The sequence below is a fragment of the Notothenia rossii genome, assembly GCF_949606895.1.
Source record: "Notothenia rossii genome assembly, chromosome: 10".
NCBI lineage: Eukaryota > Metazoa > Chordata > Actinopteri > Perciformes > Nototheniidae > Notothenia > Notothenia rossii.
Window position 1 is genome coordinate 40980959 of NC_136908.1, and position 26402 is coordinate 41007360.

General features: G+C 41.7%; 1 protein-coding gene across 1 annotated transcript in view; it reads right to left on the reverse strand.

Moving 5' to 3' along the window:
• myo15b (myosin XVB) overlaps positions 1–26402 on the reverse strand; it is a 75869-nt gene that overhangs the window by 46094 nt on the left and 3373 nt on the right. Inside the window, exons 3-22 of the mRNA XM_079655659.1 lie at positions 21062–21126; positions 20747–20810; positions 18540–18649; positions 18300–18374; positions 17259–17352; positions 17060–17163; positions 16902–16965; positions 16396–16509; positions 16137–16298; positions 15739–15852; positions 15588–15646; positions 8224–8347; positions 8048–8143; positions 7283–7414; positions 6548–6835; positions 4663–4811; positions 3230–3275; positions 3011–3135; positions 1328–1442; positions 1082–1257 (exon numbers count right to left, since the gene is read on the reverse strand). Coding sequence (XP_079511785.1) covers positions 1082–1257; positions 1328–1442; positions 3011–3135; positions 3230–3275; positions 4663–4811; positions 6548–6835; positions 7283–7414; positions 8048–8143; positions 8224–8347; positions 15588–15646; positions 15739–15852; positions 16137–16298; positions 16396–16509; positions 16902–16965; positions 17060–17163; positions 17259–17352; positions 18300–18374; positions 18540–18649; positions 20747–20810; positions 21062–21126 — 2276 coding nt within the window. The remainder of the gene's footprint in view (positions 1–1081; positions 1258–1327; positions 1443–3010; positions 3136–3229; positions 3276–4662; positions 4812–6547; positions 6836–7282; positions 7415–8047; positions 8144–8223; positions 8348–15587; positions 15647–15738; positions 15853–16136; positions 16299–16395; positions 16510–16901; positions 16966–17059; positions 17164–17258; positions 17353–18299; positions 18375–18539; positions 18650–20746; positions 20811–21061; positions 21127–26402) is intronic.

Here is a 26402-nt window from a genome sequence, read left to right on the forward strand (position 1 = left end):
TTCATTTGGAAAAGACAATATATCCTTTATTGTATTCCTCATTGTGTCCCTAGAGTTGAAGAGCCTATCATAAGGCTCTACACCAGGGATGGGCAACTTTGATGGTGGTGGGGGCCACATAATTGATGTACTGGCCACCAGGGGGCCGCAGATTCACTTGGAACACACACACAAAGATTCCATGTGTTGTATGTAATTATTAACAAATATACTAAGTCTGACATCTTCATTGACATTTTACAATCAAAGGGAACATCCCCAAAAAATGGGAACATCCTCTAATAAGCTCACTAAACAAATATCAGTTCACAGAAATGTTATTTCATTTTTACAAGTGGCATGTTTGTAAAGAACAGGTTATTAAACAGTGGAATAAAACTATTTTAAACTATTGGAAAGCACGGAAAATGTCTGTGTATTGCGATTAACCATTAAGATGACATAAACATGAAGTCATGAACACTAACCCAGATATTAGTTGTCTAACTTGAACCTAAAACACTTGTAGCCAGTCTCTGCATTCCCCTTATTCCACAATAAGGGGAATGTCAACACAGACACCTGTCAGCCCGCACTCTGCTGTTCCTCAGCACCACTCCCCCTCCCTCCCGCTGAAATTATGATTGAAAAGCGTAGTAATCATAGATAACACGGCAGGGTCCGTGACAGTTTGTTTTCATCTGATTTCAAATAAACAAAGTCTTGGTTTTAAGAATATTAAACTTTTTTCGCCAAATTCAGATGATAAATACAACTTTTAAGCTTGTAAAGGTATAATTACAAGAGGCAACTTAACGTCACAGCAGGCATAACAACAGCCAGTGTTTCTTGTGAGGGTTTCACCGGGAAACAAACACAAAACACACAAATGCGTCACAGATTATTTCGCGGTATTTGAAATCATGTACGCAGCTCGCGACGTAACTAGGAGTCTAGTGGACGGTATTTTTTTTATTAATTACGTTGTTTATAAATTAATCTGAGGGCCGCAAAAAGAGGAGGTGGGGGCCGCGTGCGGCCTGCGGGCCGCCATTTGCCCATCCCTGGTCTACACTGATAAGGCATGGCTGCTCCTCTGCACCTGGCCTGGTGTCCTCGGATGTGGCTCTGGATGACGATGGCCTTCTGTCTGAAGAACCTGAAGTTCCTCCTACAGATGAAGCCTCGGATGTTCCTCTGGATGGTGATGGCCGCCCAGGTCTGAGTGCTGCTCCACTTCTCCTCCAGCTGCTGGTAGAGCAGCTCCTTGAGGAACAGCTGACAGACACACACATGCTGATGTGTACAGTACAGACTTGAACCAGTGTGATGACAGGCAGTTGGTTACCTTGGTGAGTCCCAGCTGGTACTGCCCCTCCTCGGCCCCCACCAGCTCTAGCAGGGCCAGCAGCTGCTCCCTGTCCGACACCTCGCTCTGACGCTGACTCAGCAGAACTCCGTACCTGTCAACACAAGCTGAGGATGACCTTAATCTAGTCTTGATTTATTGCTGAATTCATTTTACTACACAAGAAGAAGAATCCGACAAGGGGGAATTCCGTTTTCACAAACGTAGTAAATACAGAACAAATGAAACACTCAAACAGGACCGCTACCGATGGTGGAATGTACTGGGAAAAAAAGATAGAGGTAATTGTACTTTACTTTAGTATTTTCACAATTTGCTAGTGTATACTCCATTACCTTTTTTGTAGGCATTTTGTTGTACTTTTTACTCACTACATTTATTTGACAGATTAAGTTACTGGTCACATTGCAGATTAAAATATGAATACAAAATACATTATTATATTTGATTAGAGGCTAAGCTAGCCGGGGTGTGTATACAATATATATATTTTTAAAGCTCCTTTACCATGTCCAACATTGAAGTTATAACCACATTAATCATTATAATACAATCATTTAAATATATGGTGCTTATTTGTGTTATTCCGCATGAGGAGTACCAGAAGTATAATTTTGAATGCAGGACTGTGACTAGGATTGCTACTTAAATCATCCGAGTACTTCTTCCTCCACTGACTGCTACACATTATGGCGTGAAATACACACATGCACAAACACATGCATTTGTATAAAGAGGTGTCCGAGCGAAAGGGCTTCCATGTTTCAGCGCCTGGAAGCAGTTGGGGGCTCAGTGCCTTGCTCAAGGACACCTTTGCAATGCCCGGGAAGTGGACGGACAACTCTCCAGCTACCAGTCCACACAACGTTTTTTTAGTCCTACTGGGACTCAAACCGGTGATCAAGCCAATTCCCTACAGACTGAGCACTCCTGCCCTCCCTTCATCAAGTGCCATTTATTCAGTGGAGGGTTTTGAAGACAATGACAAAACTGAGCCCTCATCTAAAATGCACCACCATGCCACCCAAAACATACGGTGCACGTTAGAACAGCACACAGGATCATACATCAAGACCTTTACTTTGAAATATTTAGTTCACTGTAGTCTTTGTTGTTCGCCTCCAGTTTTGGGTGAGACAGTATATGAAGGGCAATTCAACAGTCTGCCTGTTTGATGTTGGTTTGGTGTCTGTGCCTTTAGTTTAAATGTGTTTAATGAATCAAAAAAGGCAGCATTTCACTCTATTGTAAAAAAAGATTATATAATTGATGAAAAATGACTCAACTCCAGGACCTATTCTATCAATCCAAAACCAAAAAGGTAATCCAGATATACAATGACCCCACCCATCATCTCAACCCAGCATTCCAGCTTCTGCCATCAGACTGAGAGTCCCAATGGGCAGGAAACACAACAGTTTGCTCTCCTGAGTATGGGGAGTGGGGTTTGATTTGCCGGTGCCAAACGCAAATTGTCATTTTTGCCAATTTAATTTGAAATAAGGTCATCTGAATTGCCACATCTCAGTACTGAATATCTTGCAACAGGAGAAATTACGAAGAAATAAGAGAAGGGGAATACAAATGAGACACTGGTATTTCTAAAAGAGGTCAAGTGATAAACACATCATGCTGGTGTGATGCTCTGTATGTTAGCAGCACCTCTCAATGAATAAGGAGTACTGTATGCGTATGGGGAATCCTTCTTTCCTAATGTGGATGGTCTCCATTATCCCAGCATGCCTCAGCTGGGCCGACACATAGTCCACGTCAAAAATTCCAGGAAGCTGACAGATGACATGACAGTTGAAGTACACGGTTATACAGTGGTTGCAGATGTTAGGATATAAGTTAGCATCAGTATAAAGAATCTGGTGTTACCTTGACGTAGTTTGGCTTCAGACAACGAATAAAAGTGGTTTTGCATCTAATAGTTAACGGACAAAAGACACATGTTATTCTTCAGCAAACATTATTCATAACACACTCATAACAAAAGCTAATAATGCAATGATGCTTAATTCAAAACGAATTTCATGTCTGAAATGCTGAATCAGAAATGGCGCTGATGATCATCACTCCATCCATAAAACAAGCATTTGAAAAGTGCCTTGTCTTGAGGACAAACCTTATTTTAGACATTTTATAAATCAGCATCACCATTTAGTTATTTCAGCAGACTGTCAATCCATATATTGTAATAAAACAACTGTCAAATATTTTTAAGTTGGGTTCATACTGTTTTAAGTAGTAGCAGAAAACATAATTAACTAAACAGTACAAATAAACACAAAATATGTCACAAATTCAGAGGAACAGTATTACTTTAGGTGATGCTCTAGAGCAGGGGGGTCAAACCCAAATACACAGTGGGCCAACATTTAAAAATGGGTACTAGTCGAAGGCCGGACTGGTTCAATATTTATTGCAAAACGTATTGAAATGAAGTTATTGCACATATTAAACCTGGAACTAACAAAGCTTAAAGTATTGCCTATAAAAACAGCATTAAATAATCAGTTGCATTCATTTCTTATGTCTCTATCTGCAGCTTTTCCTCAGTCATTTCTTATGATTACATTTCTCCACAGGCCAACAACAGCTTCAAACAAACCCAACATGCCCTGTTGTCGTGAGAGAAAAAGTGCAGAAGGAAACATCCATTGAAACTCAGTTAGCTGCTCTGTGATGCTAGTTCAAGCCAGATACTTGGCATCTCATCTTGGGTGCAAGTTCATCAATGTTTGGGCTCAGGCGCTGAGCTGAGGAGACCCTCAGGATGGAGTGAAGGTGAGCGTGCAATATACCGGCGGGCCAAATCTAATAGTAATTTAAAAATTGAGTTTGAGTTTGCGGGCCTTGAGTTTGACATGTGTGCTCTAGAGGTTCTCACACTGCTCAACAGCTCTGGATCAGTGTGTGTGTCAGTGTGTGTGTCAGAGTGTGTGTCAGTGTGTGTGTCAGAGTGTGTGTCAGAGTGTGTGTCAGAGTGTGTCAGAGTGTGTGTCAGAGTGTGTGTCAGTGTGTGTGTCAGAGTGTGTGTCAGAGTGTGTGTCAGTGTGTGTGTCAGAGTGTGTGTCAGAGTGTGTGTCAGTGTGTGTGTCAGAGTGTGTGTGTGTGTGTGTGTGTGTGTGTGTGTGTGTGTGTGTGTGTGTGTGTGTGTGTGTGTGTGTGTGTGTGTGTGTGTGTGTGTGTGTGTGTGTGTGTGTGTGTGTGTGTGTGTGTGTGTGTGTGTGTGTGTGTGTGTGTGTGTGTGTGTGTGTGTGTGTGTGTGTTTGTGTGTGTGTGTCAGTGTATGTGTCGTGTGTTGGTACCTCTCCAGGCGGGTGGTGAGTTCTGTCAGGGACTGCAGGAAGTGAGAGGCAGCGGTGGAGGGCTGCTGCCGGAGACCCTTCCCCCTCCAGCCCAGCTCTCTCTGCTGGATGTAACTGTCCTGAAGCTTCCGGAAGAGCTCCGACACCGTCTGTCACACACAATCACAGAGAAACTGTAAAAATAGATTTTTTGTATGATTTCTTCAATATCTATATCTTTAAACTGATCATGTTTGTATTTAGTAGAAGAAGAAACAGAGGCATTTTCTCGTAAAAAACCTATATTAAAGGTGGGGTATGTAATTTATTTCAGAAACACTTTTTGATATATTCCATGGAATGCTCTTAACATCCCAATAGCAATGAATACATTAAATGCTTTGACAATAAATACATGTCATCTGTGGAAGCCGTAGTAAATGTGCCAACTGCTAGGACTGTCTTAGGGAATACAGCTTTTAGATGCGCAGCTCCGCTAATTTGGAAAAGTCTGCAAAAGGAATGGAAGTTGAGCAGTTTGGTTCCATTACATGTTTTTAAAGCAAGGTTAGATGCTATCCAATCGGAAACTGTTGGTATCTGTAAATGCTACTAGCTATACAAACTGTAGTCAATGTAAATATGCCATATGATGTCCTCTTTGTTTTTCTGTCATGTTTGTATTCATGTTGGAACCTACTTGCAGCAGGTCACCATTGAAAAAGAGGTCAATGATCTCAATGGGTTTTCACCTGAATAAATAAAGGTTTTGAATTGAATTGAGTACTTTAAAAAGCACGACCAATCACTTTAGCCGGCCCGGCTAAAGTAACTGGATGGCCTACCTGCCTGTAAGCCTTCCATCTGTGCACAAACTTATCTCGTGTCCTCATTGGTCATGTGCATGTTCGTGTGTGTTGGAAGAGGGGCTCTGTAAGGAAGTCTGAAGGAAGAGGCAGATTTTTTCCGGTTGTGTATTTTGAAATTCTAGCGCACTCGAGCTGGTTTCTCCAAAATTACCTACCCCACCTTTAAGCATTATTACAAGAAAAGGTTTTAACCATCTGAGATCTTTGGGATCCACCCTGTGGACCCTACTGTCACGTGCTGAATTTAACAGCTGGAATGAAGCTACTAAGACTAAAGAAATCCAATGTCACATCGCCATATTTACAGGAGTATCTTAACCTCTCACTTTACAGTATCTGAACAAAAGGCTCCTCTCTATAGACATACAAATCATGCGGTTTTACATATAAATGTGTTATTAATGCAAATTCTGTCTAAATTACTTTTTTTATTTCTGCAATATGAGACCCTAGTGGATTCAATGTGCACGACTGATTTCATGTGTAATGATGCCAGTCACCATAGCAGTCATTTCATTGTAGTAAGACCATTCATTGAAACTTGACCTCAATATGAGATGAGCTGCTGTGACCTCTAGGATAACCACAGCCTCATAACACTTTACAAGAACAAACTACAGACTGTAATCGTTCAGATGATAAACGGCTTTCCTATATAAATTGACAATAAGGGGCTTTTCTGGTCAGTTTTTCAGGAAAGCAGCACTCACTATCCAATATCTAATACATGTCATACAGTGTTCTTGATGTGGTATTTTGGAGAGATTTGTGATCTTTTTTATAAACTCTGAACTTCACAAATGTTGCCACAGAGAAACACATTGCTTATAAAATATAGATATTTTATTAGCTTCTTGGCGGCCCTTTCGCAACTACATGTGTTATATAGTTTAAATGTTTGATTTACAAACTTGTGTAATCCAATTAAATAATATTATTTAAAAAAACTTTAAATTTAAGCCAGCTGTTGCACATGTTGCTAAGCTACACAATAAGACCCAAAGCACTCTCTTTGGGTCTAATGCCCGATGGTTCACCTTTAACCGGCTCCTGGCAAAAAGCTCCACCACCTCTGTCCTGAACTGGTCGTGGTTCTTATTCAGGAAATTATGAACCTGGAAACAGAGTATATGTTTATGAGACAAAGGTTGTTGCAGCAGATGTGCTGCATATTTAGTACAGTGTGCTGTGCCTGATGCCTGATAGGTGACAGCTCCGGCGTAGTGATACACAGTAAAGACTGGCAGGGGGTTCTTAGGCTTGGCATAGTAGGGGCTGTTCCCATGGTGATAGTGGCACTTCTGGAGGAAGGTGTGGTCAGTGGCCTGATTGAAAAAGGGGAACAATACTTAAAAACATATACAAATTCACTTAAATGTTTATAATTCTTCCATATCAGATGTAATAACCACGGCATACTGCCATACAAGCAAAGCAGTGTTATTGAATATAGGGCATTTCTTTAACTCATCAAGGTGTTTATAGGGGATATAAAAAGTGAGAAAACAATATACTGTCACAAACGAAATATAACGTCATAAAAACAGATCACAGTACGTGGCAAAGTAACAGGTGAGTATCTCGGCCACAAATATTAGTCTTTCTATGTTTTTCCTGTTCGTTTTCGTGTGTGTTTGCGCGCGCGCGTGTGTGTGTGTGTGCATGCGTGAGTGTGTGTGCGTGTGCGTGTGCATTTGTGCGTGCGTGCGTGTGTTTGTGCGTGCGTGCGTGTGCGTGTGTGTTTGTGCGTGCGTGCGTGCGTGCGTGCGTACCTGGGGCAGGCAGGTCTGATCGTCCAGTATGCGCAGGATGCCGTGGGGTCTGGAGGAGATGAGCTCCAGACAGGAGTGGAAGTCCTTCAGAGGCATGGGGTACCACTGGATCTGCTCTGCACTGTACTCCTCCTGAGGAACACACAGACACTGGCTCTCAGGCTCCTTGCTAACACACTAGCACACAGTGTAAAGAAAAAGTTTGCTCTCCCTGCTCTAACCGTGCACATCTTAACATTTAACAATGCCTTTCGCAGGGACTGGATCCGAAGTGAAAACGACATCCTCTCAATGTTAATAAATCCTTTATAATGGAATTATTAACAGTTATCTGTGCCTTTTTATTTAGTGTACGACATACAACACATTTCAAAGTTGAATGCATAAAAAAGAAGAAAACATATCTTGTGGGTGGTGTTGGAACTATTTTGTATAATCGGTTCAGGTATTTGTTGTTATGTGATGACTACACAGTCACAGCACCAAGCTGGAGTTTTGTCAATGTGTGGAGTTTTTCTAGCCAGCTTACTAGTTAAAAAGACAAAGAGTGTCTGGAGGAGGGTGAAGTCAAAAGGACTTTCTCCAACCTGGCAACCCAAAGGTTTGTTAGTAATGGCTTTTAACTGATATATAGGGCATAACTAAATGACTCATCCACTATTGATAAAGTCATTACTCTCAGATTATTAGTATGTAAAGGATGATTTATTTAACAGTGTCGTATATAGGGTCAGGTGTTCTCCATGGACCTGTCCGGACACTGACCTGCTCCTGGGAGATCACCGCCTTGTTGACAAAGTGCTGCAGCTGCTCGTTGGCGAAGTTGATGCACAGCTGCTCGAAGCTGTTCACTGCCAGGTCCTGCAGAGGAGAGGGATCACAGCATCACCACAGGCAACGCTCAGATGCTTCACCTGATGGTGTGCAGGGTGATTACCAACCTCAAACCCATAGATGTCCACTATGCCCACCGTGCTGTCCATCTCCGAGGGGCTCAGCCAATCATTGATCTGCTCCAGAAGCCAGTCAAACAGCACAGAGTACAAGGCTTTGGCAATGGCATCTCTGCAAAGAGGACCGGGATCAGAGAGGGGGGGGGGGGGGGGGGGGGCTTTAATGCAAAGGCTTTACAGAAAAACCTCCCTTAAAAACTGTGGGAGTGGAGTTTGGAAGAACTGAGTAGAGTAACAAAAAATAGACACTTTATCGAGCTTCACTATATCCAGCATTTGTAGGCTTGACCTTTAAATATGATTAAATCTGATCTCAGCCTCTGCTGCAAACATTTTTATGGACGCATACAAATCCATGGGCATTTGTATGCATTTGTATATTTCCTATGATTTTACGGTCTGCAATTAAATTCGAGAAATTAATCCACGTTTATTCCACTTGCCTACTTTTAAAGTTGAAAAAGTACAGTGCGATCATATCGTTATCACTCTGGCGATCGTTGAGATGTGTGTTGTGGTACTAGAAGAGTGGAACAGTTTTTCACTCCTAAAAAGAAGCTGTGAGGATCTGCTTTACGGTCTTTGAGAAGATTTAGGAGTGTGTCTCTTCGGTTACTTTATGGGTTGCCATGGTACAGCCCCCCCCCCCCCCCCCCCCCCCTCCAAGACAGCATCTGCGGTCTCCGAAGCCTGATATGAATGTGTGAGTACCAAACGCAGCAAACTCTAACTGATATGTGCTGGGTCCAGGCTCAAGGGCGTATGGCACTCTCAACTCTTTCCAGGACAAGCCGGGGCCCTGCCTGCCGGTAGCTTTGCCGATATATGTGTTGATAGGTAATAGATTGAGAGCGGTGAATCAGCTTAGGAAGCGCTCAAACATTTGTGTGAGTTTATCAAATTTAGCAGTGATTCCATGTCAGCCACAGCTTGCCACAAACAATCTGACTGATAGTGTATTTAACAAACTTAAACTAGCTTTATTAAATGTCAGGTCTTTGGCAGGAAAAACGTTTTTAATCAATGATTTTATCACTGAGCACAATCTCGATTTAAAATTTTTAACGGAAACTTGGATTGAACAAAATAACAGTGCAGCTGTTCTTATCAAATCAACACCTCCCAACTTTAATTTTATGAGTCAGGAAAGAATGCAAAAGAAAGGTGGTGGAGTTGCTATTTTGTTCAATGATTCCCTTCAATGCAGGAAGACATCTTATGGGAACTTTGCTTCTTCTGAATATGTGGCCCTTCAGCTGAAATGCTCCTCTCGAGCTCTGTTCCTAAATATCTATAGACCACCCAAATACTGTGCAAGCTTTTTTGATGACTTTAATGAACTTCTGTCTATAGTGTTTATTGACTTTGACCGTCTAGTCATTGTTGGTGATTTTAACATCCATGTTGACACCCCCCAGATGGGCTAAAGAACTGGTTTGTGTTCTTGATAACTATGGACTGACTCAGCATGTGACAGAGCGCACTCAAAATAAGGGGCACACTCTGGACTTAATTATCTCAAAGGGTCTGAATATCTCTAAGGTTGTGGTGACTGATGTTGCACTCTCTGATCATTCCTGTGTTTTCTTTGAGAGCTCTATTTCTGTTCACACAAATGCTCAAAAAGAGGTAACCACAAAGCGATATTTAACTGAAAACACTAGGGAAATGTTTACTCAGAATTTTTCTTCCACACTTGCCCCTGCTAACATCTCAGTAAATGAGCTAGAAGATCATTTTAATTCAAACTTTAAAAATGTTATAGATGCCATTGCTCCAACTAAGGTAAAGGAAGTGACTGGGAAGAAAATATCTCCATGGAGAAAGGCCATGACCGTGAAAACAGAAAAAAAGAGAGCGTTGAAAAGCTGAACGCAGGTGGCGAAAAACAAATATCGAGCCATGCGAGTTGAAGGAAACAGGTTTTTCTGCATTTTTGTCAAACGGATGCGTGTCACTGGTGGGAAGTGACATCAGCGTGCTGGTAAACATTTTGAGCATTGTATGATTCATACATTCTTAGCTCTCTGCTACCGTTTTCTGACAAATCTAGAACTGGGGACTTTGTTCCAATGCGAGGTATGGGAATGAGTGTTGTGCCTGTTCCTCTGCATTCTGTTGTGCTTATCTCTGGTTTGGTGCAGGGTGAGGTCGCCATGGGGGTCCGTCCTGTAATGCCGATTGAAGGTGTGGATGTTATCCTGGGTAACGGCCTGGCTGGCAGCCATGTGTGGGCTGAGGCCGGTTCACCGCCTACCATAGTGTCCTCTTCACCCACTGTGCTTGTTCACCCAGAGGAAAAAGCTAAGGTCTCCCCTGGAGTGTTTGTGGCTGGCGCTGTGACATGGGCTGTGAGCCGTGCACAGGGGGAGTCTGAGCAGGGTGAAGAGGTGAGTGAGATTCTGTGGTTATTCCTGAATCATTGTTGTCTGTATCCCACAGTGAATTGGTGGTAGAGCAGAGAGCTGATGTCTCCCTCAGTCCGTCAGTTGAGGCGGTTCTCTCCACCGAGGATGGAAATGGTGCCACCAGGGGTTGTCTGCTGCAGGGGGGACTGCTGGTCAGAAAGTGGTTGTCACAAGGGAAAGGCTTCATTGGTGAGCCAGTTTTCCAGATTGTGGTTCCTGTAAAATTTTGCGAGGAGGTCCTCAGGAAAGCACATAAGCAATCGGGACATCTGGGTATCCGTAAAACATGTTACGGTATTTATTTTTGGCCCTGTTTAAAGAGAGATGTGTCTCGGCATATTAAATCATGTCACACGTGTCAAATGAAAAGTAAGCCAATTCGGTCAAAAGAGAAGTTGTCGTGCGTCCAGGTAAGGATGAAACATCTGTATGAACGAAAAACTGAGCAGCGCTCGTTTTGTCCTGGGGGTCAGGTCCTGGTTTTGTTGCCAAGGGCTAGTTTGCCTTTTCTAGAAAAACATTCCGGGCCTTTCCATGTGCTGGCTCAAGGGACTGACCAGAATTGTCTCCTGTCCACACCGAAGCATAGAAGAAGAGCTCCTAGTTTGTTTGGGTTTGCCTGACGGTACAATGCTGTATGCTCTGGTCTTTTAGATCTAGTCTGTCCCTCTTAAATCGCTTCTTCAGGCGCTGGAGTTGCTGAGTGGGCAGGGGAAGGTTTGTTGGCTGGTTTGAAAAGGAGTATAGACGTCAGTCTGGAGTTTTTTAAGGCTAATGTAGCTGTATTGTTTTGGTGAGAAGAGGGTCCTGTTGGGTAGCCTGGGTTGAGGGTGTTCCTAGTGGAACTCCTTTCTTTATGGGGGGGAGTTTGACGATCCCTCCACACCACTAGGCGTTCGTGGTCTCTCTCTCTCTTTGTTTACAGGATCCGGTGCTGTGGGGCCGTTATTTACCTGATGAGCTGCACCTGGGTCAAAAATGCTATAAGAAGAGAGCCCAGCCGGATACGTCTCTCACTCTCTCACTTCTCCAGGCACTCTCTACGTGCCAGCCTAGGTAAAATCATTGAAAAAGTAGTTTTTCAACAGTTGAGTAATTTCTTGCATTTAAATAACTGTTTGGATGTGTTCCAGTCAGGCTTTCATCCAAACCACAGCACTGAGACTGCTCTTGTATAGGTCTTCAATGACATCCACTTAAACAAAGACAGTGGCAGAACTTCAGTGTTAGTATTATTAGATCTCAGTGCTGCGTTTGACACTGTTGACCACAACATATTACTAGACCGACTGGAAAACTGGGTGGGACTTTCGGCAACAGTTCTAAATTGGTTTGAATCCTACTTAAAGGAGATAAACAACTTTGTTTCTCTAGGTAAATTCACATCTGAGTTGACAAATATGACATGTGGGGTTCCTCAAGGCTCCATCTTGGGGCCTCTTCTCTTTAACATCTACATGCTACCACTGGCTCAGATAATGAAAAACAACAAAATAAGTTACCATAGCTATGCGGATGACACACAAATGTACGTAACAATTTCACCAGGAGACTATGCTCCAATTCAAACACTGAGTAAGTGCATTGAACAAATCAATGACTGGATGTGTCAGAACTTTCTCCAATTAAACAAAGATAAAACTGAGTTAATGGTTTTTGGAGCCAAGGCAGAATGTATAAAAGTTAGCGCTGAGCTTCAGTCTGCAATGTTCAAAACAACAGATAAAGCCAGATATCTAGGTGTACTCATGGACTCTGACCTGAGTTTCAACAGTCACATTAAAACAGTTACTAAATCAGCTTACTATCACCGAAAGAACATATCTAGGATTAAAAGACTAATGTCACAGCAGGATTTGGAAAACCTTGTCCATGCTTTTATCTTCAGTAGACTTGACTACTGTAATGGTGTATTTACAGGTCTCACTAAAAAATCTATTGGAAAGCTTCAGCTAATTCAGAACGCTGCTGCTCGAGTCCTCACTGACACTAAGAAAGTGGATCACATCACTCCTGTTCTGAAGTCTTTACACTGGCTTCCTGTGTGTCAAAGAATATATTTCAAAAATACTGCTGCTGGTTTATAAAGCTTTGAATGGTTTAGGCCCAAAATACATTTCTGACGTACTGCTAAATGATGAACCATCCAGATCTCTCAGGTCCTCAGGGACTGGTCAGCTTTCTGTCCCCAGAGTCAGAACTAAACATGGAGAAGCAGCATTCAGTTATTATGCTCCAAATATCTGGAACAAACTCCCAGAAACCTGCAGGTCCGCTGCAACTCTTACCTCTTTTAAATCCAGGCTGAAGACTTTTATTTTTTAATTGATATATATTAAACTGCACTGTAACATTTATCATATTTGCTTTTTATCTTTGCTTTTAAATGAGTGTCTTTAAATTTCATTTTATATCATTGCTTTTAAATGAGTGTTTTTAGATCATTTTATGTCTTTTAGTCTTTCATTTTTGTAAAGCACTTGCATGGTGTTGAAAGGTGCTATATAAATAAACTTGCCTTGCCTTTTCTTACAGCGATACCAAGAAATGGCTTAGCACCACACACACACCCACCCACCCACCCACCCACCCACACACACACACACACACACACACACACACACACACACACACACACACACACACACACACACACACACACACACACACACACACACACACACACACACACACACACACACACACACACACACACACACACACACACACACACACACACACACACACACACACACACACACACACACACACACACACACACCATGAACAATTATGTTAAAGTAAGCAAAAGAAAGTCCGCCAACTCGCGCTGAGTACTTTTCACAGACAGCAGTTAGTCAAAATTAATTTCAGGAGCCACTTGTCTGGAAATGTCTAAGACTAGAAACGGGTTTTGAAAACGTTTGTCACGTAGTGATCGTCTTCTCAATAAAACATCTTTGCTAATTTCTTCTGGCCAATCCGAATCATGATAACGGCGTGGTCGTGTTGTTGCAGGAAGTCCCAACGGAGAATACTTTTGCGGTAGAGCTTCTCTTTGTACATCGATACAACATTACGTGTTGATAGAAATCAACACGTAATGAAATAAGACCCCACGGTTTGATGATTGATAGGTATGTGGGCTGTCTTTCATTTTGACACACAGAACAATGGGGGCTATCCACCCTTATCCACAATGTAAAGTAATTCACACAGCCTCTTCCCTCTTCTCTCTGTGAGGAGCAGCAGGTTCAGCTTTCAGAACAAAGTACCAAAAAAGGCAATCATTTATTTTTATTTATTTTTTCTTATCAAGAGAGTACCAGAATCAGAATGTGTATTTTATGTTAGTATTTCAAAAAATCTCCCCCCAGACCCCCCAGCAGGGCTTGGGTTTTCAACATGTCAACTCTTTCACTTGTGTGGAAATTGCAGGATTGGCTCCAGGTCGCCCTTTTTATTTACTACAAGACAAATGTGCCTTTTTATTTCATACAGTTCAATTTGGATTGAGACAGGGAAATAATCTAAACCTCACGCGTGGCGTTTCACTGTCAAGGGGGGCGATACAGCGTGTATGTAATTACATTGCAAATACTGACTTGAGCCCCACCACTGTATGGGTTAGCCCTACCATAGTTTACCCAACAAAAATACTCTGGAGCCGCCACTGGGCGCCTTTCAAAGCTCTCAATGACACCTTAAAGAGCATAATTAAAAACAAGCAACAAAGAAGGTCAAACAGTAATTCGAGACTTAAAAAACAAGGACTTAAAAGCAACAATCAGTTTAGAGGAATTATGATATAGAATACACCAGTTTAAAAAGGTGAGTTTTCAGGCTGGATTTGAAGGTTGAGAGTGAGTCTATATTGCGGATGTCTTGTGGGAGAGAGTTCCAGAGACGGGGGGCAGAGTGGCTGAAGGCTCTTGACCCCATGGTGGTCAGTCGGGCAGATGGTACAGTGAGTTGGAAGGCAGAGGAGGATCGGAGAGCACGAGAGGGAGTGTAGGTGTAAAGGAGTTCAGAGAGATATGGAGGTGTGTGAAAGGCCTCGAAGGTGAGGAGCAACATTTTGAAGTCGATGCGGTATTTAACGGGGAGCCAAGGGAGTTGTTGAAGAACCAGAGTGATACGATCAATGGAAGGAGTTCTGGTAATGATACGGGCGGCTGAGTTTTGGACCAGTTGGAGCTTACGCAGAGATTTGTGAGGAAGACCAGAGAGTATGGAGTTGGATTAATCAATACAGGATGTAACGAGGGCGTGGATGAGAATGGCGGTGCTGTTGGGTGTGAGTGACGGGCGGAGACGGTTAATATTGCGGAGGTGGAAGTAGGCAGATCGAGTAATGTTGTTGATGTGAGCTTCAAAAGATAGGGTGCTGTCGAGGATGACACCCAGACTCTTAACATGGGGGGAGGGGGGGACTGTGGAATCGTCAGAAGTGAGGAAGAATTTGTCAGTTTTGGAGTGGACTTGGTTTTATCACTGTTTAGTTTGAGAAAATTGGATGAGAACCAGGATTTGATTTCCAGTAAGCAGTCGGAAAGGGTAGTTGGGGGAGAGTGGAAGTGGTTTTGGTGGAAAAACAGAGCTGGGTGGAAAAACAGAGCTGGGTGTCAACCGCGTAACAGTGAAATTGGATTGCGTATTTTCTGATGATATGGCCGAGAGGTAGGAGGTAGATGATAAATAGGACGATTGGTGCGACATGAGAGGGAGGGGAGTTCTTGATGTATCTACATTTCACAAATCACCTATAATGGTGAACTTTAGGTAATAACCAAAAGGACCTTCTGAAAATGTATGGAAGAAGATGGATCAACAAATGACAGGAACACTTTGTCCAGTAAATTAACTTCAATTTTTGTTTGGGAAATGTGAGTGCTATTTGTGCTCACATCCAGTCTGTATGCACATCTGAGGAAATGTCCTCACCTGGATTCTATGGCACTTTCCACAGACAGAGGGCAGTAGATCCTGTCGTAGGTCGTCTCCTGCGGACCAGAAAGTTAATCAGTGTTCTCACATTCAGACATATGGATGTCAACTCAACATGAGGCATGCCTGATCCATAAGGGAGACTCACTGTGACTCTGTGAGTGATGACAGTCTGCAAGGCCTCAGAAGAAATCTGCAACAGAGAGCCGACCCTCCTGGCCTCCGCCTCGCTGAAGATCCGCGCCACCTCAAACGACTCGCTCTGAAGCAGAAATTATGTATGGAGTCAATATCCTATCTGTGTAATTCTCATGGCCTCCACACACACACACACACACACACACACACACACACACACACACACACACACACACACACACACACACACACACACACACACACACACACACACACACACACACACACACACACACACACACACACACACACACACACACACACACACACACACACACACACACACACACACACACACACACACACACACACACACAGGCACACAGGCACACACACACAGGCACACACCTCATAGGAACTGAAGCAGACGTTGCCGAGCTGCAGGATGGAGGACAGGATGGCCCAGATGGTGGAGATCTGGTCAGCGTGCAGGCCGATGGTCTCAAAGCACTGAAGCATCAGCTGGAAGTCCTGCTTGTCCTGCTTACCCTTCAGCTCACATGCACCACCCTGGAGGAAAAATTAAATATGGGACATGCATATCGATAGGAAAACATGACATTACAAACAGCAGAGATGGAGAATAGTTTCTGGAGGAGTGTGGTACTTGGTTCAGGTAGTAGTAGGTCTCGGCTCCTTGCAGGTAGAGCTCCTGTTTGTCCCAGTCGTTCATCCCTGCCAGCAGCTCATAGAACACGTGGAAGTTCCTCTCCTCATGGGCCTGCAGGGGAGGGTAACAGAACGGAGGACCTTCAATAAACATCGGCAGTAAAACACACATGCAAATCTGTGGTTGTGTTGTTTACTTATTTACACTCCAACCCATTGGAAAGAATGTTGAAATGAAATGAGAGAAAAGGTAAGGCCAGTCTGAACGCACCACATTCATCACACATCAGGCAGACACATTTAATGGGGTTATGACTTTTTTGAAGCCATAACATTGTTATGCTTTGGAATAATACGTACACTGTAGCACTGTCACGATAAACCTGGCATAGACTCACTTATATGACATTTACTCAAGTCAAGCAAATGGCATATAAATGTAACATCATGACTCCTCCATGATGTCTGTTTGAGCACACAGCACACATCAGTCAATGTCCTCACCTGAAACACAACCCTGGACTTCTCCAGGAGATATTTGGACAACGAGGTTCCCACAACAACGCCACTGTCAACCAAGATGAGAGACAGACGACACATAAAAAAAGAACTCACCCAATGTCTAAAGGAACATAAAAATATATGTCATCAGGGGAACTCACTGGAGAATATGGATGTGGAGGTACTTGCCGAAGCGGCTGGAGTTGTTGTTGAGGATCGTCTTGGCATTCCCGAAGGTCTCCAGGATGGGAAAGACTTCCATGGGCTGGAGGAGATAGAAATATATCAAATACAAAATGGGTGGAAGACTAAAGGAAAGTGTGAAAGTGTTTTCTTTTCTAGTTTTCCTCAGATTTGTACCTGTCGCAGGTTGTTGTTCCTGCCCTGGTACATGGAGCTGAGGTAGTGCACTATCAGCTTGGTAGCTTCAGTCTTCCCTGAACCACTCTGGCCACTGCACAATAATTAAGATTACCATGAATATGTCACAGCATAAAAATGAGGTGAAATCGACTTATTGTTTATTGTATACTATGTACCATGAAATATGACTCAAAGTGTACAGTGATGCTGGCAGATCAGTGCTGAGCTAAACCCTGACATGAACATGATCACAATGACTTTAACATTAGCATGCTGATGTTGAGTAGGGGTTAAAAAAACCTGTTGGTGTGTATGGTGGAATCCTTCTTCATGTATTATAGCATTTTTGTGGGACTGTTATCAGTGGTAAATCCACATTTGGTTCATTTGGCAGTAGGACAGTGTACAGTGTGTGTTCATGGTGATGAAGGGAGATGTCACCTTGCAAATCAGAGTGGCAAATTAATGTGTTTAAAAGATTTGTTAACAACAATAGAGCTCTGTGGCACAGAGAAAAATAATACTTGCTACCAGCCTGGACAGTGTACAGTATGTGTGTGTCTGTGGAAATGTTGTGACCTCAGTGCATCTACATCAAAGTCAGTCGTCCCCATGCTTTACAGGTGTGTATTTGAGATCAAAAGGAAGACAAAATTAGTTTGAAGATGGGTGAGGTTTCAGCAAGGCTGCCAGAAGGAGGGGGGGGGGGGGGGGTGTAGGTAGCAGGGAAGGGGCCATTGGCTTCCATACATCCCTGGCTTGATTTGGCCATGTCTGTGGTATAGGATCCCTTAGTTGGATAGTCTCATGTTATGACATGCATTAATTGATGTTTTGGTATTTATATTACATGAGGGCCATAAGACAACTATCAAACATAAACAGTCTAAATATTTACAATATGTCTCTGTATTATAGAGGTTCGGAAAGAGCAGGTTTTAAAGTTTAAACCCCAGGCCGGAAAGGTCAAACCGAGAATTATGTGTAAACCTCATTGAAATAAATGATAAATTATGATATTGGTGTCCTCGTCAGTACCTGATGATGATGCACTGCTCCTGTGTGGAGGCCTGAGACTGACTGAAAGCAGCGTCAGCTATGGCATACACATGGCTGAAGCATAGAACAACACAGGGTCAAACATTAGGACAGAATAACGTCAGGCAGAGACGTTCCAATGGGTTCAAACCTTTGATGAGAAACATTCTGCTAGCTCTAATTGAAATGATAATGAAACAAAGAAAGTGGATGCACACAGTGTGGGAATGGTCTGCTCACGGGGGGTTTCTCTGCTGCTCTTTGCCCTCGTACTTGAGTCTCAGCTCCTCTGTGTAGATGTTAAGGGCCTTGAAGGGGTTAATGGACAGCATCATGTTGCCAATATAAGTCTGGGGAAAAGAAAAGGACATTCAGATAATAAACACTAAAAGCATTATTGTTGTACCGTTTTAGGGCTGGGGGGAGACAGTCTGAAACAGATATTTATCTCAGATTTAATTTGGTTGTCGCTTTTTATGTATCTACAATATCTTATCCCCCTCACTAGTTGTTTTTGTTGCAGATTTCCACTATAGGCGCTTTCACACCGCAGTACTTTTCCCACAAAGGTTCATGAGAACTTAGTTCATGAGAACTCATGAACAGATCGCGTTCACACCGGAATAAATCCCTGGGCAAAGATTAGGCAAATGAAGCCGCTGACATCACTTCTTCAGTCAGTCCCCAACTCCGGGGACTTCCGGCCAGGGACTTCGGGTGGCAGTATACGCCGTGAAGTTGTTTGCGGCCTGCCAGTAAACCCAAAGCAGAAGAAGAAGAAGTGACGTCAGCGGCTTCATTTGCCTAATCCTTCCCCACAGGGGCGGTTCTAGGGGGGGCCAGGGGGGGGGGGGGGGCCAGTGCCCCCCTAACACTGCCTTTGGACCCCCCTGTGGCCCCCCTGAAAATGAAAAAAAAAGAAAAAAAAAGTTTATGATTAAACGATTTCTTGGCTGACGGAATAGGTGGAACTAACGATGTTTGTAATTCTAGTCGGACCCATTAGAGAGATCACACCTTTATCTATTTCATATACATAGTTGTAAAAAATAAAGTACGAAATCATTCCAATGTGTAATATAAGACAGTAACAGAAATTAAAAACAGTTTAAAAGGGGAGTGATGAGTAAAATATGCATAAATAAAAAGAAAGAATACTAACTAGTTAACATAAGATAAGAATAAAGAAGTTTAAATTATTTGTTATTGGTTGTAATCATATTCCAAATATTTTGGGATTATTGAAAAGTATACAGCTCCCTTTCATCTGAGTGTTGAGAACTGTATCCATAAATTCATTTTGTGCTCAAAGTGCACCAGATTAATGCATTTCACTTCAACATTTAAAAATGTGCATGCCCCCGGACCCCCTAGAGCAGGGGTTCCCAACCTTTTTTCCCAAGAGCCCCCCCAAATGAATCCTGTTGGAAGTTGCGCCCCCCCCCCCTCCCCACACACACACAAAGGGGGGGCAACAGCGGTATTTAAAGTTTAAAAGTCTCAAAATGCTACAACTACTGTCACAAACTGGATGAATGTGAAGTATTTTGTTAAAGGAGGATTAAAGCGTAATTAAGGAGCACTATTGGAGCGACTTTGATGGATATTGGAATCAGGATTAATTCATTTGGATTCCCGCTGTATGAAGAAATTAAAGGAGGGCGCAAGTGGAAACAATTCACAAAGGGATTAAACTGTTTAAAACACATGCTCAAAGTAAGCCGGATTTTGCCGATGTGCTTATGTGGATTCAAAAGTTGTAAATAATCTACAAAATTGAGGAGACGGATCTTATCAGAGACCTGGGGGGCGCCAAAGACCGTGCGATCTTTGGCACCCCCCAGGTTGGGAACCCTAGAGGATATGAGGTCCACCCATCAAATAAAGCAGGCCAGAAATAATTAAATTGCATGCCTTTTCTTTTAGTAAGCACTGAAAACGGGTCCCACAGACCCAAACAGCACACAAAGGTTAAAGGTAAGCATATAATAATGTTAAAATGTGCTACATATATACACTGCAAAAAACAACAAAAGAGGAGTAAAAGTAGCTCACGACTTGTTTTATATTTTGAAAGTAGCTCTCATTCTAAAAAAGGTTGGAGACACCTGCATTAGAGCGTAAAAACTGTAACTATAAGTATCTGAAATAAATATGTGTACTGAAACAAATACCAATAACTGTATTGCATTGTTTTCTTATGCACAATTACTTGTACTCTTGAGAAGAAAAATAAAAACATCTATTACCACACATTTAAAAAAATGAATGCCATTTTAGTTTTTTGTTACTTTGTTCTGAAAGCTGAACCTGCTGCTCCTCACTATTATTTTTGAAAAACCTCTTTATTCTAAATGTGTTGTTGCAGTATGAAAGTATTTCACACATATAATATAGCATTAAGCCTTTGAGGTGTTTGAGATCATAGTGTGAGGGCAGTAACTCACATAGATACAGTCACGGTGGAACCTCTTCTTCAGATTGAGAAGCACGGAGCTCTCACACACCTCCCTAAGAGACAGGTTCAAACAGTGCATATTTATACTGAAGGAACTGTGTGTGTGTGTGTGTGTGTGTGTGTGTGTGTGTGTGTGTGTGTGTGTGTGTGTGTGTGTGTGTGTGTGTGTGTGTGTGTGTGTGTGTGTGTGTGTGTGTGTGTGTGTGTGTGTGTGTGTGTGTGTGTGTGTGTGTGTGTGTGTGTGTGTGTGTGTGAGTGAGTGAGTGAGTGAGTGAGTGAGAGGGGGGGGGAGGGAGAAACTCACTCTAACTGGGACAGGTCCTCCACCTCATCCACCTCTACAGAGGTTTTGCTGCCAGGCATCACCACCTACAAAATGCAGACATGAGAAGCACTGAGGATATAAATATTAAAGCTCACCACGTCCATTTTAACCCTCCCTTCAGTCAGTACCATGAACTTCAGATAACTTCGCCCTTACCTTCTGTCCACAGCCATCTTCTAGTCTGGATCAAATGAAATGAAGTATATGATCCTTCACCAGAGAGGGTCCTTTATGTTTTAAGAAGTGTTTTGTTTGTTCTGCCTAAGGTCCTCTCCACACCTGACTTTTCCACAGCAGGTAACCAATCTTCTCGCAGCAGTTGAGCAGTGATAGCTGATATACTGCAATCTCATAGGTGTGTGTTATGCTCTATTGTATCAGCACAGACCAGGAAATAAATTAACCAGCAAGTCTTTTATGTCCTTTTGTCTTCTCTGCACACCACCTAAAAGTGATGAGGTAGAACTGATATGCTGACATTCTGACCATTAGACATAAGACAACAATTGTTTAATTTTTCTGAATTCAAGGGAACGTTGTCTTATGTTTGTTTGTTTTTAAACAAAATCCTTTTTGTTGGATTCATTTTATCATTCGTTTTTTTTTTTTTGCTGTTAACTGGCTGTTTTGGTCAAAAGCTCCCAAATCTATACTAGGGCATTGCTCAAGAGCTGATACTAACTGGGAGTTCCAGGTAAGGGTTGCCGGCAGTGCTGTCAATAAGGATTGGTTAGGCTGATGTATTGTGTAGTATAACAATAAAATAGACTACAGCCGTTTAACTATATGTACAGGACTGTCTCAGAAAATTAGAATATTGTGATAAAGTTCTTTATTTTCTGTAATGCAATTAAAAAAACAAAAATGTCATACATTCTGGATTCATTACAAATCAACTGAAATATTGCAAGCCTTTTATTATTTTAATATTGCTGATTATGGCATACAGCTTAAGAAAACTCAAATATCCTATCTCTAAATATTAGAATATCATGAAAAAGTATACTAGTAGGGTGTTCAACGAATCACTTGAATCGTCTAATTAACTCGAAACACCTGCAAGGGTTTCCTGAGCCTTGAAAAACACTCAGCTTGGTTCAGTAAACTAAATCACAAGTATGGGGAAGACTGCTGATCTGACTGCTGTCCAGAGGACCGTCATTGACACCCTCCATCAGGAGGGTAAGACACAAAAAGAAATTTCTCAAAGAGCAAGCTGTTCACAGAGTGCAGTTTCAAAGCACATCCACAAAAAGTCTGTTGGAAGGGGGAAATGTGGCAGGAAACGCTGCACAACCAAGAGAGATGACCGCAGCCTTAACAGCATTGTGAAGAAGAGTCGCTTCCAGAATTTGGGGGAGCTTCAAAGACAGTGGACTGAAGCTGGAGTCCAGGTATCAAAAGTCACTGTTCACAGACGTGTCCGGGAAATGGGCTACAATAGCCGTATTCCCATGGTCAAGCCACTTCTGAACTCAAGACAACGGAAGAGGCGTCTGACTTGGGCTAAGGAAAAGAAGCACTGGACAGTTGCACAGTGGTCCAAAGTCCTCTTTTCAGACGAAAGCAAGTTTTGTATTTCATTTGGAAGTCAAGGCGCCAGAGTCTGGAGAAAGGCTGGAGAGGAGCAAAATCCAAGTTGCTTGAAATCCAGTGTGAAGTTCCCACAGTCAGCGATGGTTTGGGGAGCCATGTCAGCTGCTGGTGTTGGTCCACTGTGTTTCATCAAGCCCAGAGTAAATGCAGCTGTGTACCAAGAGATTTTAGAGCACTACATGCTTCCGTCTGCTGAAAAGCTCTATGGAGATGAGGAATTCATTTTCCAGCATGATCTGGCACCTGCCCACAGTGCCAAAACCACCAGTAACTGGTGTACTGACCATGGCATTACTGTCCTCGATTGGCCTGCAAATTCCCCTGACCTGAACCCCATAGAGAATATGTGGGGTATTGTGAAGAAGAAGCTGAAAGACACCAGACCCAACAATGCTAATGAGCTAAAGGCCGCTATTGAAGCATCCTGGGCATCCATAACACCTCAGCAATGCCACAGGCTGATTGCCTCCATGCCACGCCGCATTGATGCAGTAATCCGTGCAAAAGGATTCCCAACCAAGTACTGAGTGCATTAATGGACATTTTCAAATGTTTGATTGTGTTTTGCTGTTATAAATCTTTTTTTTTTACTTGGTCTGAGGAACTATTCTAATTTTTTGAGATAGGATTTTTGAGTTTTCTTAAGCTGTATGCCATAATCAGCAATATTAAAATAATAAAAGGCTTGCAATATTTCAGTTGATTTGTAATGAATCCAGAATGTATGACATTTTTGTTTTTTTTAATTGCATTACAGAAAATAAAGAACTTTATCACAATATTCTAATTTTCTGAGACAGTCCTGTATATCAGTCAGGACAAGCCTTTAAACAGTCCTTTCAATAGATCTTTAAAGTGCCCAACTTTGCAGCATAAATAAACATGTTTACAGCCCAATGAGTACAATTCTAATGTCATCTTATTTATGTTAGCACTAATTAGCCAACCCAGTCTCATGGCATTTTGTGTTCACCAACACGATTTTTAATCTATTGATTCGTGTTCACCAACACGATTTTCTCCTTTTTTTCGTGTTGCACAGCACGATTTTAAAAGCAATGTATTTCTACTGGTAATGTGTTTCGTGCCTGCAGCACGTCTTTTCTCCGGTCGGGTCGTGGAAGACCGGAAGCTGTGTGGTTCATAAAAACATGTTCTTACTCAATATCAAGCCACAATTATTGCTTTTATTTTAAATCGTATAATTTCGGACTTTTGTTGCCGTCTGTGAGGAAAATAAATGGAGCTCAGAGCCTCAGAATACTGACATCTGTATTTTTAAATCTTTCCTTCTAATTTATTATTCTTTTCAAAATAACACACTGTTATTTACTCACCAATAACACACAATTATCCTTGCTTTTATTTATCGGTTTAATTCCATAATCTCTAGCTTTTTTGGCGTCCGTCAGGAACTGAATTTCAAAATAAAAATAACCGGAAATAGACGTAGGCCTCTAGGAGTCTAGGAGTTTAGGATGGCCGAAGACACTACACTACCCATAATCCCCAGCTATCGTTTAGGACTACAGTCCCCGTGATTAATCTTCAAGCGCTGGGATTGGATGTTGGAGTGGCAGTGCGCCAAGGTTACGCCGAGCGTCAAACGGCTGTTTGAAATGGAACAAAACCACGCCAGACTATCCAAAACTGGAATCGAACGCCCCCCCCCCCCCCAGAACTACACATGCTGGCTATTGTGTTTCGCAAAATGTTCCATGGGACGTCTCTACTGAACGTTTTTGTTTTTCCCACAATTAGAAGTTGCCAGTATTAAACACATTGGTGTTATCAAATGTAAAACATATAATTAATAAATGGGTGAAAATCGCTTGTGTCCATAATGCGCAGCATTAATATATACCCACGTGACAGCTCATTGTTACTTTGTAATTCTACTCCACAATACAGAGGTTAACCTGATTGCCAAGTGCCAACAATCAGGAGAGATATTTGATAGTTGGTGCTTTTGAAGACAAAAGATTTATCTGCAATTGACATGAATGGAAACGAGTAATAAAGTATATTCATTACTCGTTATTCTCTACTAATAGTTAATTAGAGACTGTATAATGGCTATTTTGCACATCCCTTTCAAGATTTCAAGATTTTCAAAGGTTATTGACTTATCATATACACAACTACGGTGTATGCAATGAATGAAAATCTTGGGTCACAGGTTCCTCAACAGCACATTACAAGACATCTATCAATATGTGTTTGTACCTCCACCATTAAACTGTCATATTCTGCACATTTCTTATACTATCTACATACATAAGAGTATAATTCATATGTATAATATCAGCTAAAATAAGTGCTTCAACATAGTTAACATTGCAGGAAAGCAATATATTAGACGTTAAGTACTTTGTCAGGCTTAATATTTATCTGTAGATACCCCCAAAGTTTTTTTCTTATTTAAAAGAGGACCTTAATCTAAAGTATTATTTAATGTTTAAATAAAGGTTAATTCGTTTTTCTGTTTTGCACCTCCTCCTATTAATATCTTTGTACATCCTGTTCTAAACTGTTTTATTGTAGAGATCACTTACAGTATCTTCTTGATTTTTTATATTCTATATTTCTATCACAGACCTTCTACTTTCCCCCTATGAAAGTATGTACTCTTAATATTTTTTTAATCAAATATAACACATAAAAACAATAATTAAATAACGTGCTTTAACCACTAGGCGGTGCACACACAAGGTACACACAGCTATAATAACTTTGTATTATTAGTGTAGGACACTTATGTATGTACAACATCTGAAGATGTGTAGTTTTATTCATGTTTTCACATAATTTTATAGCATATTGCTATACTATTTCAGACTCAGTATTTACATTCTTATATTCAAAGAAAATCAAAGTCCTTTTATATCAGCTGTGCACCGTTATGGTGTAAATATAACCTATCTACGAATTAAATCAAATATAAAAGTCAGCCGAATTAAGGTTGATACTGCAAGGAGACGTATTGTGTGAAGAAAAATTGAAGATGTTGTTTAATTGTTGATATATTTATGATCCACGTTAAATATTCAGTTTCGGCGGCATTTCTTCCAGTTTTTCCAAAGGTCTTCTCATCAGGGCTCTATAAATAAAGAACTACGGCAGATCTGTAATATGTAATGCAGCCGAACCGTGTATTACAAGTCCGTTATGTGATGACTTTCAAAGAGAAAAGCAAGAACACTCGGAATTAAGTATTATTTTATTCTTTTAAAATGTTTTCCGGATTTCATATCATATAAACACCAAATCCCAGCATGCATTGCGGCTAAACCATCCAATCAGCGAGCTTAAACCATAGCTGAGGATCTTGGGTAATCACTCGAAATGCCTACGTCTGTTTCCGGCTATTTTTATTTTGAAATTCAGTTCCTGAAGGACGCCAAAAAAGCCAGAGATTATGGAATTAAACCAATAAATAAAAGCAAGGATAATTGTGTGTTATTGGTGAGTAAATAACAGTGTGTTATTTTGAAAAGAATAACAAATTAGAAGAAAAAAAGATTTAAAAAATACAGATTTCAGTGTTCTGAGGCTCTGAGCCCCATTTATTTTCCTCACAGACGGAAACAAAAGTCCGAAATTATACGATTTAAAATAAAAGCAATAATTGTGGCTTGATATTGGGTAAGAACATGTTTTTATGAACCACACAGCTTCCGGTCTTCCACGACCCGACCGGAGAAAAAGACGTGCTGCAGGCTCG